Below are 11918 nucleotides of genomic sequence, written 5' to 3' on the forward strand. Positions count from 1 at the left end.
AGCTATCAACAATAACACTGAAAAATGAAAAGGAAGGCTAGCATTCAGCTAGACTTCTATGTCCGCCATCAAGTATCCCTTGCTGTTGCAGTATCTAGGCCCGACCCACATTCAAGGCCCGTTGTGCACAATGCCGGCTTGCACAAAAGACAAAGTAAAGTTGGCGCACCTGGACAGACTCCCATTTAAACCGCCTTTACGGCCGTGAATCTTTCGAACTGTCTAGATACGCTAATATTTTTTTTCTGTTTTTTTTATTATTTTTTATTATTTTTTTTATTTCGTTTAGACTGCACTGCACAAGCACGCGCGCTCGGCCCTGACATTCCACAACTGCCTCACACATCCATCAACTCGCTAGGACATCGTTCCCGGTTCTGCTTATCCGTCATTTTACACATCTCAACTGACCAAGCTTAGCATGAAACCTCTTTGCGGGAATCATCGCAGCCAAGAGGTAAGATCAACTCTGAACAAAACTGTCGCGTTAACTAGCCATGATGCATGACGTCTCTGCTCGGTGGCTGTCAGGGGTTCGTCAAGATTAGTGAGATCGCCGGCACGGCAAGCGGCGAGTGAGGGGCAGAGTTGATTGCGTACCGCTTTCCGGCACGCGATGAGGGGAATGCCGACCTTGCGGTTCGACTGCCGCGAACGACGTTGCTTTACCCCGACTCTCGCCAGATGCACGGATGGACCTCTTGCGGGGGAGACGCACTTCCCCTCCCCTCAATTGGAGTAGAATAGCGAGGCAGCAGGCAGACTGCCGGATTCATATACACGAGACGGCCGTTGCTTCCCCCCTATGTAAAATGCCGGGATTCCCGTCCACGCCGTCCAACACCCTGTTCAGGGCCGTGTATCATCATCGAACGCGCTCAGCCCTAGCGTTGTACAGTAACTACACCTGGCACCATCTCCCAATCATCTCTAACCTCAGTTTCACCCAAGGCGAAGGCAGCCATGGCGGCACAGTCCAGCGAGGACCAAAAGGCGGACGTCGCTACCGCGCACCACCACGACGCCGCCGACGGAGCGGGCAGCAAGCCGCAGGCTGTCGTCCACCACAGGCTGGCCGTCGTGCCGATCGAGGATGAGGCCCGGCAGGGAGCCGTGCACGTCAGCCTGGGCTGGAGGTCGTGGGTGAGTTTGCCCCTTTTCGCGATTGTGTGTTATTAGGACTGCAAGGTTATAACACTCCAACTAGCTCGTCGTCTTCGTCACCTGCTTCGCGTGAGTCTGGTCCCCGCCTCACCCGCAGGGCCGAGTCTGACCGTCCGCAGTATCATGGCGCAGGTCTTCGTCGTCGTGGCGGCGGGGTCGGTGATCGCCTTCATCGTGCGCGACGTGGGCGACGCGGCGCTGGCGGGCTGGATCATCCAGGGGCCGCTGCTGATGCAGTCGGTGCTGTCGCCGATCGTGGGGCGGCTGTCGGACGCCGTCGGCCGCAAGCTCGTGGCCGCGCTGCCGCCGCTCGTGGCCTTTGCCGGCGCCGTCGTGTCGGCCCGCGCCACCAACATGCACATGCTCATCGGCGGCGGGATACTGATTGGAACCACCCTGTCGACCATCTCCATCGTCCAGGCCATCCCCTCGGAGATCCTGCCGCTCAAGTACCGCGCCCTAGCCAATGGGTTCGCCTTTGTCGGCGGCTGCGTTGGCGGCATGTGAGTTTCTGTCTCTTGCTTTGCTAGTTAGTCCTTCTCTTGCTTTGCTAGTTAGTCCTAACTCTGGGCGAAACAGAGTCGGCACCATGGGCGCCGGCGCCGTCACCAACGCCGATGCCGGCGGCTGGCGGTACATCTTCTGGATGCAGGCCGCGTTCCACCTCGCCACGTCGCTGGGCCTGTTCCTGTTCTACTGGCCCCCCGCCGCCGCCGTGTCGGAGCGCCCCCGGCTGTCGGCGCGCGACATCGCCTGGGCCGTCGACCCCGTCGGCTCGCTGCTCTTCATCGCCAGCGCCACCCTCATGCTGCTGGCCCTCGACTGGGCCGCCGGCGCGTACCCGTGGTCCGACGCCCACGTCGTGGCGCCGCTGGCCGTCGGGCTCGTGCTGTTTGTCGCCTTTGGGCTGTACGGTAACTATTCCCCCTTCCCCTCCTGTCGTTTCCCCCACGGCCCATGATTATTGATTATATTGACCTGTGCCAGAATGGAAAGGCCGCGACGACGGGCTGGTGGCGCACGTCTTCTTCGCCCGCGACGCCAACTTCGCGCTGTCCGTCTTCGCCTTCGCCGTCGAGGGCTGGATCTTCTACAGCGCCGTCAACTCCATCACGCCGCAGCTGGTGCTGAACCTCGGCTTCGAGACCAGCGCCTGGAAGATCAGCGTCCGCCAGCTGTCGTACGGCCTCACTAGCCTGCTCTTCTCGCTCGTCGTCACCTGGTACTCGACCCGCTTCCGCGACCTCAAGACGCCGCTGCTCGTCACGTGGGCGCTGTTTCTCATCGTGTGAGTTGCTTTGTTTACTTGGCCCTAAGAACCCTGCGTGAGCTTGGGTGCGAGATAGCCCGCTGACGAGAAGATCGCCTGCCTGCCTGCCGCGCAACAGAGCCATCTGCTACGCGGCGTTCCAGCCCGGGTGGGACCACGTGCAGATCGGGCTCAACGTGATCGGGGGCATCGGGCAGGCGGGCCCGCTGACGCTGCTGGTGGCGTGCGTGCAGTTCACGGCGCCGCACGCGTTCCTGTCGACGGCGACGGGGCTGGCCTTCTCGGCGCGCGCCATCGGGGGCGCCTTTGGCTCCGCCGTGCTCGACGCCATCATCAGCGGCCGCCTGGCCGCCCACTACGCGCCCGCCGTCGGCGCTGCTGCCACGGCCGCGGGCCTGCCCCCCGACAGCGTGCCCGCGCTGCTGGCGGCGCTCGCGGCGGGCGGGGATGGGGACGGTGTTGCGGGCGCGTCGCCGGCTGCGTGGGCCGCGGCCGTGGCCGAGAGCAGGGTCCAGTACAACGAGGCGTACCGCCTCGCGTGGGCGTCCATCATCCCGTTTGTTTTTCTTGCGACCGTCGCCGTGGCCTGTCTGCGCGGCGTCGGCGAGCTGATGACGGAGAAGGTCGAGGCCACCGTCGAGCGCCTTGGTGAGGGAGAGGGGGAGAAGTTGGCGGCGTGATGGTGATCTCACGTATTATGTGGTTGGTTGACCAGTGTATTTTCTTGTGTTATCGGACGAGATCTCGGCTATAAAGTGCAGGGGATATATTAATGCATGCTGCCCTTGGTGTACGTGAGATTAAGTGGGCAATATTACTCGAGACCGAGATTTTAATGATGCGTCAACCTTCCGTCTTGGCCACGCGCCCCGACACGACCCTAGAACCAAAGCTCCCGGAACCATCCTTCCTGGGGCCCCTTCTGCGGCGGCGAGAGCCAGGACCGCCGCGAGTCCGAATCTTCTGCAGCAGCGCCGTCAGGAATCCGCCGTTCTTCTTCGCTTCATCAATACTGATCCTGTGCTCGTCTTCAAGCGTGTATTCGCAAAACTCCTGAAACCTTTCCCACGGCCACACCTCAACCTTCTTGCCCGTTCGCCGGATATCGATCAGATCGACAATGTTGACGAGCTTGCTCTTGAGCTGTTTTATGCACTCGTCCATCTTGTCGCTGGGTAATATGCCGACCTCGGCGCACAGAGCCTGGTAGCCCCTGAGCTTGTCCTCGTCGGTGAGCTCGGGCTCGTCACCTTCTTCTTCCTTGATGGTCGCGGGCTGCTGCGAGAAGAAGTGCCGCTTCATCTCCTCGCGCATGGCAATGGTCCGCTCGCGCGTGTATTCCTGGGAGCCGGCTACCCAGTCCTGTGACGACGCGAGGCGCGCAAACTCGTCGTCAAACGCCGCCCCGTCGTCGGGCTTGAAGTTTTCAAACTTGGCGAAGTGCGACTGAGACGCCGGTGGAGGCGGGGCGCATTCTTGATCATCGTCTGTGTCCGGGTCTGCCCCAGGATGGCCATCTGCGTCAGGATCTTCCTTCATCTCCTCGACCGGCGCCGTCGGAGTGAAGAAATGATGTTGGCGGATAGTTGTTGGAGACATGATGATCGGTATGTGATGTGATGATCGGTATGTGATGTGATGATCGTATGTGATGTGATGATCGGTATGTGATGTGATGGTGTGAAAGATTATTCGTGTCCTGCTCAGCTCATCGAAATCCTCCTCAGCCCATCGAAAGACCAGTCAAGGCTACGGGCAAAAAGCAATTATTGCCCAGCAATCAACTACGCCCGGGGTGCTGGGGATCCCGGAATAATTACTCCGCCAATTTGTGGACCACTCGCAATTTCGGAGACGCGTCGAATCGTCGATCGATTGACAAGGAGATCTGCCTGTAATAAGGCAAGATCGCTGAGGCAAGATGGCTGGAACGAAGTGCTAGTACGCAATAATAGTCTTCTTTGGCCTCAAGATCCTTACTTCCCTGCAATTCTGTTGCGGGGAGTAAGGCCTATTTATGCCCAGTGGAAGACAGGTCTCGGTACGTAAGGCCTACTTTTGTTGGTGTTGGGGTGACAATGCGTGATGTGCATTGGCCAGCTAACTCTAGGAGGGTGGACAAGAACCCGTGCGCGGGCAAGAACCAGTGCGCGGGCATGTGGCCCATGCGCCTACCAGCTAGGGCTAGACCCCGCAACAGTTGGCCTGGTAAGGGCGGCTGCCTATGCTCTATGGTTGGATACATTCTTGCACTGTGCTGTATGCCAGTGCCCTGCTTCAGCTGAGTGAGTCACGTAGACCACACAAAGACCTCACGGCCACTCAACCTGTTGCCGCCCTACTTCTGGGGTTACACAGTCTTCCGGTACGTTGACGGTCCTGCAGAGGGTGGCCCGTATGACAATCGACGCGTTGACCCTGTCTCGGCTGTAGCCTCCTTTCGTCCCATAATCAATTACGCAATACGGCTTTCAAGATGAAAGAGTTTCTAGGGCTCACGGCAACTCCAATTGTCAGGCTGGAAGGAATTGGACAGTTTATTTGGTCATGCTAGCGACAAGCGCTTTCTCCGCCTTGGCATCTTATCATTCAGCCCATGCCTGGGTGCTCGTGCCGCGGTGTTAAATTGTCCGCCTTTGTTCGAAACCTCTCTGCGTCTTTCCGTGTTCAACAACTCCACAAGGACACAACAATGCCCAATCAGAGGCTTTGTTCTTGACATGTGCATAATATAAGGGCATTATTCGAGACCAGCCCGAAAGACATGGCCATCTTCAAGATCGTTTGATCTCCTACCCACCGGGCGGACCACAAAACTCATCACTGACACGACTGTCAAGCTTTGGTCTCCGTCATGTTCAGTATGTCCCCCCCAAGAAACCTGTCTCGTGATGTGCAGCGTCTGACAAACCCGTCGCAGTCCTGGCTCGGCCAGCTCCTCGGCCTGGAAGAAGACGAAGCGGAAGAATATTACGAAGAGGAAGACGACGCCGTCAACACGGCGGCCGCTAGCACCATGGGGTTCGTGTTCAACATTGAAAACGTCGCCATGCGCAACGGGGACGTGCCGCCAGAGGTTGCCGGCGTCATCGGCTCTCTCGTGCGGCGCGGCATTCCCGTCGCCTACGTCACGAACGCCTCCGCCGACGGCGGCTTCGGCGACGTGGGCCAGAAGGAGGCGCTGGTGGCTCGCATGCTCGACCACGCCGTCCCCGTGTCCGACTACCAGGTGTGCATGCGCCACGCGCCTTTCCGGTATCTCGTCAAGACCTTGCACCTGGGCGACAGGAACGTGCTGATGGTTGGCGGCCACGGCGCGCAGGGAGTGCATAGGCTTGCGGCGGCGTGCGGCTTTGGCAAGGCTTGGACGCCCGTGACTTTTCGAGGTGCCAGTGCCGTCCAGATTGCTGCCATCGTCGTTCTGAGCGCCCCTGGTGATCCGTCGGGCGACCTGGAGTTGGTCGGGAGCATCCTGGCGTCCAGCCCCGAGACGCGTTTGTATGTCTGCAACGAGGACTTTGAACGGGCCACAAACTTTCAGTTCCCAGCTATCAACTACTCTGCGTTCATGAAAATGCTCGCGGACTACTGGCGCGCCAGACACGGTGCATCTCGCTGACTAACAGCATTGGCGAGGCAGTTTCCTCCCGCGGACAAATACGGCGTGTCCATGTATGCGTCTCTCGAAGCGAGGCTCGACCACGTCAACAGGCTGGGCTACGCGTACGACCCTCTCCTGCCGGACCACGGCTTCCCACACACGCTGCGCACCCTGCTCCACTTGCAAACCATATACCTGGTTACTGACAACGTCCAGCGGGACATGCCAAGCCTGGAACGACACCTGTCCTCGCCGCAGCGCCGCTACGGCCCGGCTTGGAAGACTCTTGCCGTAGGTGGCGGTCGGGTTTCCGCAGCCAGAGCTTCTCGGCTGGAACTAAAGCATCGCGAACCGTGCAAGGCTTTCCGCGATGCAAAGTCTGCCATTCTGTGGGCCCTGGAAGATTACGACCAGGTCGACCCAGAGTCCTTTGTCCATTGTCCCGAGTAAGGTACTAGGGTCGGAACTTGAGTTCTTCCGTGCTGAAAGTGGACGAGAGCGCATCAGATAATCAAGTTGTTCGGTAACAGGTAGGTACCTAATGTGACATAGTTGACTTTTTCCAACCTTGTGCAGCGGTATGCTTCGTATTGGTATTTGATTTCTCCATTAGGGCGAAACGTAACTCTGAATTCAATCTCTGGCGTGTTCATCATCAAAACCCGTAAAAAAGCTGTTTGCAAACCTTGTGAGTCTTGCCATTCCGTTCCGAGACGGGCCAGTTCCAACGGCCAGCTAGCCATTTTCCCGCGCGACCAACGACCCTCGACGTACCAGGCATCTTGGCCATGGTTGTCCATGATGAGTTCCGTATAACCGATTCGACCTCCCAAAACCCAAGCTATCGAGAGCCATGTTGGGACACAAAGCTCGCCGCAGAGTTACGACGCTGATTCTAGTAGGCACAAGGTTCCCGCAAAGTTACCAACAGCCGCGGGGACATTAGACTTCCAGGTTGCAAAAGCCTGCCTCTCATATGACCAAGATAGCAAGCAATTCCCTTTGACAACGCGACGAACTCTGTCTTCTCTCCCCCGACACCCTCCACCTATAAAGACTCTTCCCCGCACCCGTCAGATTGTGACATTGTCTGGCTTGCATTCTTCTTTCGTCGTAATTTCCGTCCGTCTTCCTGACAAGCTATTAAGCAATAACAAGTCGCCCCGCGCAGCCATCGTCACAATGAAGCCCTCCAAAGTCCTTCCTCTACTCGCGTGCTGCGTCTCGTCCGCTCTGGGCGCGGCCATGTCCCCCGTCGTCGACCCCAGCGACGCCATTATCGCGGCATTTGCCGCTACAAGCAACCTCAAGGTCGGCGACGTTAGTCTCACCACCCTGAACGATGCCCCTCTCTAGAACTACGAAGGACAAAGGAGCAAGGAGAGCCTGGGAACCCCAGTAAATAGGGGTAGCTAAAGGCTAACGAGAAACGCATAAAAAGGTCCAATGCCAAGTGTCCAGCCCCAACCACGACGGGTACGCTGTCAAGAAATGGTACCTCAAGGAAGGGCTCGGCTACCTGCGCGAGCCGGGTCGCATGTGCAACATCGCCGCGGGCCAGACAGGGTGCGGGCGCATCAGCTGCTCGTGGGGCGCCGCCGTCTACCTGTGCGCCCACAACGCCCACGGCGCCAAGATCGACCTGCCGTGCAGCGACGCCGCCGAACTCGTCTCGGCCGTGCTCAACACGTGCCGCCACGACTACAAGGATACACTGGTCAAGGGCCTGGCCTGGGACGCCGAGAAGCGGTTTAGCGTGGAGCTGTACGAGGACCGGTGCTGATCTCTGCAGGTGTGGATGTGGGTGTGTGTGTGTGTGTGTGTTCTTTGCTGGGAGGGTCAAAGTGGACTACGGTAATAGGGGTGCAGGAGTTGGCGATGTGAACGAGAGATAGAGTATCAGAGACAGATAGCAGACAGGGTGGAGGGCCATCCGTTCCCCTTTTCTTGTTTTCATTTACTTTCCCTTTTTCTCATTCTGAGCTCTGCACGGGCTGTACCACTTGGAGGAGACGCCAGCTCGTTCGTTTGCTTGTTTCCGTTTCCTTTTCTTCCTTTGGTGCATCCTCTCACAAGCCCACGTGGCTTTTGTCTTACAGCCCAACGGACGTCACCTCGCGGTTCCCTCGGCGTCGTGCGTGCTCCTAGTCCAGGATGTCAAGGAAGCGGTAAGAAATGTGGTACCGTCGAACCACAGAAAGGGGGATTGCTGGCCAGAGGCAAAGATAGATAAAAACGCGGGCTCATGTGTGGCTGGGCGAGCTTTCGTAATTGGGGTGCCAAATCCCTTGGCATCTGTGTTCTGTTCATGCCAGGGGCAATTGCACGGTACCTTTGGGGCAAAAAGACAAATACAAATAACACTCGTTGTCTGGTTGTCGTTTGTACCCATGACAGAGCGTCCTTGTGCCGCCTCCTGGCGCTCAGTGGATAGAACGGTTCCTGGCTTGTACCCGCGGCAGACCCTTGTCTCTCGGAGCTGTGTCTTCCTCGCCTGTGCCGTGGAATGAGTGGTTCTCGGCATGATTGCAGACGCCGCGGTTCTGGGAGCCGTCGTAGCACCCGTCGCTTCGAAAGAAAACAGACGCTTCCGTGCAGGAAATCTCCTGCGAGGAGAATCCACATTGTCCATGCTCTTCCGCCTCTGATCCCAGGTCGATTGGCCGTCTAAATATCTGGACCGTCGAGATACTTGATGCTACCCAAACTTGGCATCGAGGCCCGTTGCATGCCACTTGGTGTCGTACACCCGTGGCCCAACCACCCATGGCACCTCAAAGTCCAAAGTATCTTGTTGCACAATCGCTATTGAGACTGGCGGTTTGGGTGACACCGACCTTCTTGTTTGTGCTCATCCGCCATTGCCGCGGTTTGGCAGGCTCGACTGTTGCCACAACCAACACTGCCGGCACCCTCGAGCATTTGGTTCCTCTTCTTCCACCCATGTGCCGGGGCAGCCGTGGCTGTACGACGTGTGGCTGTTTGGGCATGGCAGCCACTAGCGGAGCATTGCAGAGACCAACCCTTAAGAAACAGAACAGAGCCCATGCTTCCCCGCCATGACATTGTCTCTGTTTTTGTCCGCCAGAGGCACGCCGGAGTACCATGTTCTCCCACATTATCAGATCCTTACATGGACAGGTGAAGGAGATAGCCCCCAGCCCAAACCACTTGTCCCATCCGACCAACGGGGCTGCCCTTCTGTCTCAGAATGGCTTATATCCGAGAAACGGCGTCGCTTTCGAGCAGATTAGTGTTCCTCGCAGACCCAGCACCTCCAGCTTCGCCGACATGGATGGGGCGTCGAGGTGTCACCGCGCCTCGGCCAGCCTCGATACAACTGTTCCCATACTACACACCGTCCTTTGATCTGGCGCTCACAGGGGCCATCGTCTTCGGCTGCCTCGCTGCCGTCCACGGCTGGCTCGCCTTCAAGACCAGGACTGTCTACTTTGGCATCAGCTCCAAGGCTGCTCTCAGTACGTGCACCCACAAATACACACTACCTTTCAGACGAAGGAAGCAGGGCGGGGACTGACGCGTGAGCCAAACATCAAGCAATGACGATTGGCATGATCCTGCGGATCGTCTTCGCCACGACGCCCGCCGAGAACGTCACCGTCTTCTCGTGGCCGTTCGCGGCCATGTCGCTGCTGCTGACCATGCCCGGGTCCATCGTCGGGCTGGTGCTCATGATGACGCAGACGCGGCTGACGTGGTGGATCACGCCGGCCCAGGACCGCACACTGGGGAACCTGTGGGTGCCCCCCATGTACCAGTCGCTGTTCTTCGCCACGCCGCAGGCCGTGGCCGACGCCATTGGCTTCATCGGGTCCGGCATTCTGCTCATCCGGCCCGCCCCGCCGCACGTGGCCTCGGCCGGCGCCGTCATGGACATGCTCGTGTGGATGGCCCTAGCCGGTGTGGTGCTGCGCTACGCCGTCATCAGCCGGCGGAGGTGGCCGCCCATCGAGAGGAGCATGCGGGACGGGTCGCGCCGGTTGAGCCTGGCGCTGAGTGTCTCGGCGGTGCTGCTTGCGGTAAGCCAATCTCGTTCTCGCCGCCCGCCCCCCCGCCGGTCCCTACTCTACTTCCTCGCACCGGTGTGGCGCTGACCGTAGCCCGCTCCTAATACTTTGTAGATCCGCGGCGTCACGCAAGTCCTCGAGCGCGACGCAGCCGCCTCGCTGCAAGCCGACCCTCCCTTAGAGGCCGGAGCCCTGCCCCTACTGGCAACCGAAGAATGGCCCATCTACGCCTTTGACTACCTGCCCATCGCCGCCATCCTGGTCGTGATGGCTGTCTACTACCCGGGCTTGTATCTCCCGCGGCGTCTGACGGGCTTTCGGCTGCGGACCGTGGCGTTGGTTCGCGAAGAAGAAGAGGAAAACCTGTGCAGGTCTGCCGGAGGGACAAGCGCCGATGGGCTCTCAGGGGGTATGGATCTGGAGGAAGGTGGCAAGACAAAGCTCGATGGCTAGGCACTCGCACTGGCAGAAGAGAAGATTTGAAGGTTAGGTTCTAAATTGTAACGTATAACTCTGACTTGTAATGAAGCAGGCGTTGCCGAGGCACGCTTTTCGTTTTCCCTTGCCCCTTTGCGGGGCACTTCTCTTGTTGGGTCTTGTTGCGGTTTTGGTTTACCCCGAATAGAAGAAAAAGGCAACTTTGCATTCGCACCAGCCGGCACCTGCAAAGTTCCAAGCGGCAAGGTTGAGGTTGACGAGCATACTCTCGCAGCCACCGTTAACGGTTGCTGTCTTGAACCCGGCACAGCCTTTTTGGGCCTTCTTGCGTTTCCTTTTTCCACTTTCCTTTTCCCCGCTTCTGTTGAGTGCCTTTGACTGCGCACAGGCACAGGGCAACCAGCACGTAACAAATGCCATTCTAATTCGCAGCTGGAAGCAGTCGAGAATCGCTATCTTGCCGCCGTCGCCCTTCGTCGGCATCGCCCCGCGAAGCGGGAGGGTTCGAGGGCCAGACAAGCCACGCCACGACGACGGCCATCTTGAGCGCCGACGCCGCCCACAGTGCCCCGGCAACGCCAAACGAGCTGTGTGCAAACCTGCCGCCGAGGAACGCGCCGAGCAGGAGGAACAGCGGCGCGCCGGCGCGGCGGTTCCGCTCGGCGTTGAGCAGCGCAAACAGCTCCGAGTCGGAGAACAGGTCGCAGTAGATGCTCGTCAGCACCACGCTAGTGAGGGCGTTGTAGCGGAGCGCGCGGCTCGTGACGGCCTGGCCGCAGCTCTGGAAGGCGACGAGCGCGATGGGCACGAGCACACGCCACCCAGCCTCCTCCTTGTTGGCGGGCGTCCCGGCGGCGCTGACGATGGCGGCGGCGGCGGCGGTGAAGCAGAACTGCCCGGTAAAAGAGGCGACCAAGACCCACCGGCGCTTGGGAGAGAAGTAGCGGTGGAACCGGCTGAAGAGAAACGACCCGATGCAGAAGGAGGCCAGAGACACTCCCGACTTGACCCAGCGAGTTGACTCGGTCGGTGCGGCCAAGCCGAGTCCGAGATATACAGTGTTTCCTAGTAGGTGAGCGGTTAGTCAAGTGTCTGTTAGATGGAACCCCCGCCTGTAAGCTGCTGCCGGGGCTCACCTGTTTGCATCGACACGAACGACCCCCACACCGAGATAGATGCGCTATCGAGCAGGCCAGTGATGAGGTAGCACGAGACGAGCACGACGTCGGCCCAGTCCCGGCTCACATGGGCCGCCATGTGTCTCTTCCATTGGGTGGCGAGCGAGTGCCGTGCGGGCTTTCTCAGCAGCGGCCGTTCCTCGCCGGCTTCTTCTCCTCGACGAGTGTCGTTCATGGCGTGACTCAAGTGGAGTCCGGTCTGCTACTAGGAGTCTTGACCCTTGGCTTCGTCTCAGGGC

The 11918-nt window shown here is 59.1% G+C and overlaps 6 protein-coding genes across 6 annotated transcripts; 4 read left to right on the forward strand and 2 right to left on the reverse strand.

Moving 5' to 3' along the window:
- Positions 1-556: 556 nt before the first annotated feature.
- Positions 557-3195, forward strand: B0T26DRAFT_774454 (major facilitator superfamily domain-containing protein). The gene is made up of 6 exons (XM_060446585.1): positions 557-1143; positions 1208-1233; positions 1284-1667; positions 1699-2078; positions 2152-2452; positions 2553-3195. The coding sequence occupies exons 1-6, from the start codon at positions 964-966 to the stop codon at positions 3112-3114; spliced, it is 1833 nt and encodes a 610-aa protein (XP_060295690.1). The 5' UTR covers positions 557-963; the 3' UTR covers positions 3115-3195.
- B0T26DRAFT_707636 (uncharacterized protein) lies at positions 2886-4524 on the reverse strand. Its single transcript, XM_060441863.1, has 2 exons — positions 4098-4524; positions 2886-4041 (listed from the first exon to the last, which is right to left on the reverse strand). Exon 2 carries the CDS (start codon positions 4031-4033, stop codon positions 3278-3280), a length of 756 nt encoding a protein of 251 aa, XP_060295691.1. The 5' UTR covers positions 4034-4041; positions 4098-4524; the 3' UTR covers positions 2886-3277.
- Positions 4525-5048: 524 nt separating this feature from the next.
- Positions 5049-6295, forward strand: B0T26DRAFT_269088 (uncharacterized protein). The gene has a single exon (XM_060434091.1). It carries the CDS (start codon positions 5289-5291, stop codon positions 6051-6053), a length of 765 nt encoding a protein of 254 aa, XP_060295692.1. The 5' UTR covers positions 5049-5288; the 3' UTR covers positions 6054-6295.
- A 922-nt stretch (positions 6296-7217) lies between these two features.
- On the forward strand, positions 7218-7818 carry B0T26DRAFT_675309 (uncharacterized protein; the record flags this gene model as incomplete). The annotated part of the gene is made up of 3 exons (XM_060439814.1): positions 7218-7355; positions 7392-7433; positions 7477-7818. 3 exons carry the CDS (start codon positions 7218-7220, stop codon positions 7816-7818), a joined length of 522 nt encoding a protein of 173 aa, XP_060295693.1.
- A 1512-nt stretch (positions 7819-9330) lies between these two features.
- B0T26DRAFT_647724 (uncharacterized protein) lies at positions 9331-10516 on the forward strand (the record flags this gene model as incomplete). The annotated part of the gene is made up of 3 exons (XM_060437928.1): positions 9331-9514; positions 9594-10075; positions 10178-10516. The coding sequence occupies 3 exons, from the start codon at positions 9331-9333 to the stop codon at positions 10514-10516; spliced, it is 1005 nt and encodes a 334-aa protein (XP_060295694.1).
- A 406-nt stretch (positions 10517-10922) lies between these two features.
- On the reverse strand, positions 10923-11854 carry B0T26DRAFT_645529 (uncharacterized protein; the record flags this gene model as incomplete). Its single annotated transcript, XM_060437731.1, has 2 exons — positions 10923-11566; positions 11638-11854. The coding sequence occupies 2 exons, from the start codon at positions 11852-11854 to the stop codon at positions 10923-10925; spliced, it is 861 nt and encodes a 286-aa protein (XP_060295695.1).
- Between the last annotated feature and the right edge of the window lie 64 nt (positions 11855-11918).

Source organism: Lasiosphaeria miniovina (genome assembly GCF_030549165.1).
Source record: "Lasiosphaeria miniovina strain SMH2392-1A chromosome Unknown B0T26scaffold_4, whole genome shotgun sequence".
NCBI lineage: Eukaryota > Fungi > Ascomycota > Sordariomycetes > Sordariales > Lasiosphaeriaceae > Lasiosphaeria > Lasiosphaeria miniovina.

Bases quoted from the DNA above. Each gene is read 5' to 3' on its own strand.
- B0T26DRAFT_774454 (XM_060446585.1), top strand. From the start codon at position 964: ATGGCGGCACAGTCCAGCGAGGACCAAAAGGCGGACGTCGCTACCGCG. The intron at 1,234-1,283 runs GTGAGTCTGGTC...GACCGTCCGCAG, and splicing joins GTCTTCGTCACCTGCTTCGC to TATCATGGCGCAGGTCTTCG. The intron at 1,668-1,698 runs GTGAGTTTCTGT...TTTGCTAGTTAG, and splicing joins GGCGGCTGCGTTGGCGGCAT to TCCTTCTCTTGCTTTGCTAG.
- B0T26DRAFT_707636 (XM_060441863.1), bottom strand. From the start codon at position 4,033: ATGTCTCCAACAACTATCCGCCAACATCATTTCTTCACTCCGACGGCG.
- B0T26DRAFT_269088 (XM_060434091.1), top strand. From the start codon at position 5,289: ATGTTCAGTATGTCCCCCCCAAGAAACCTGTCTCGTGATGTGCAGCGT.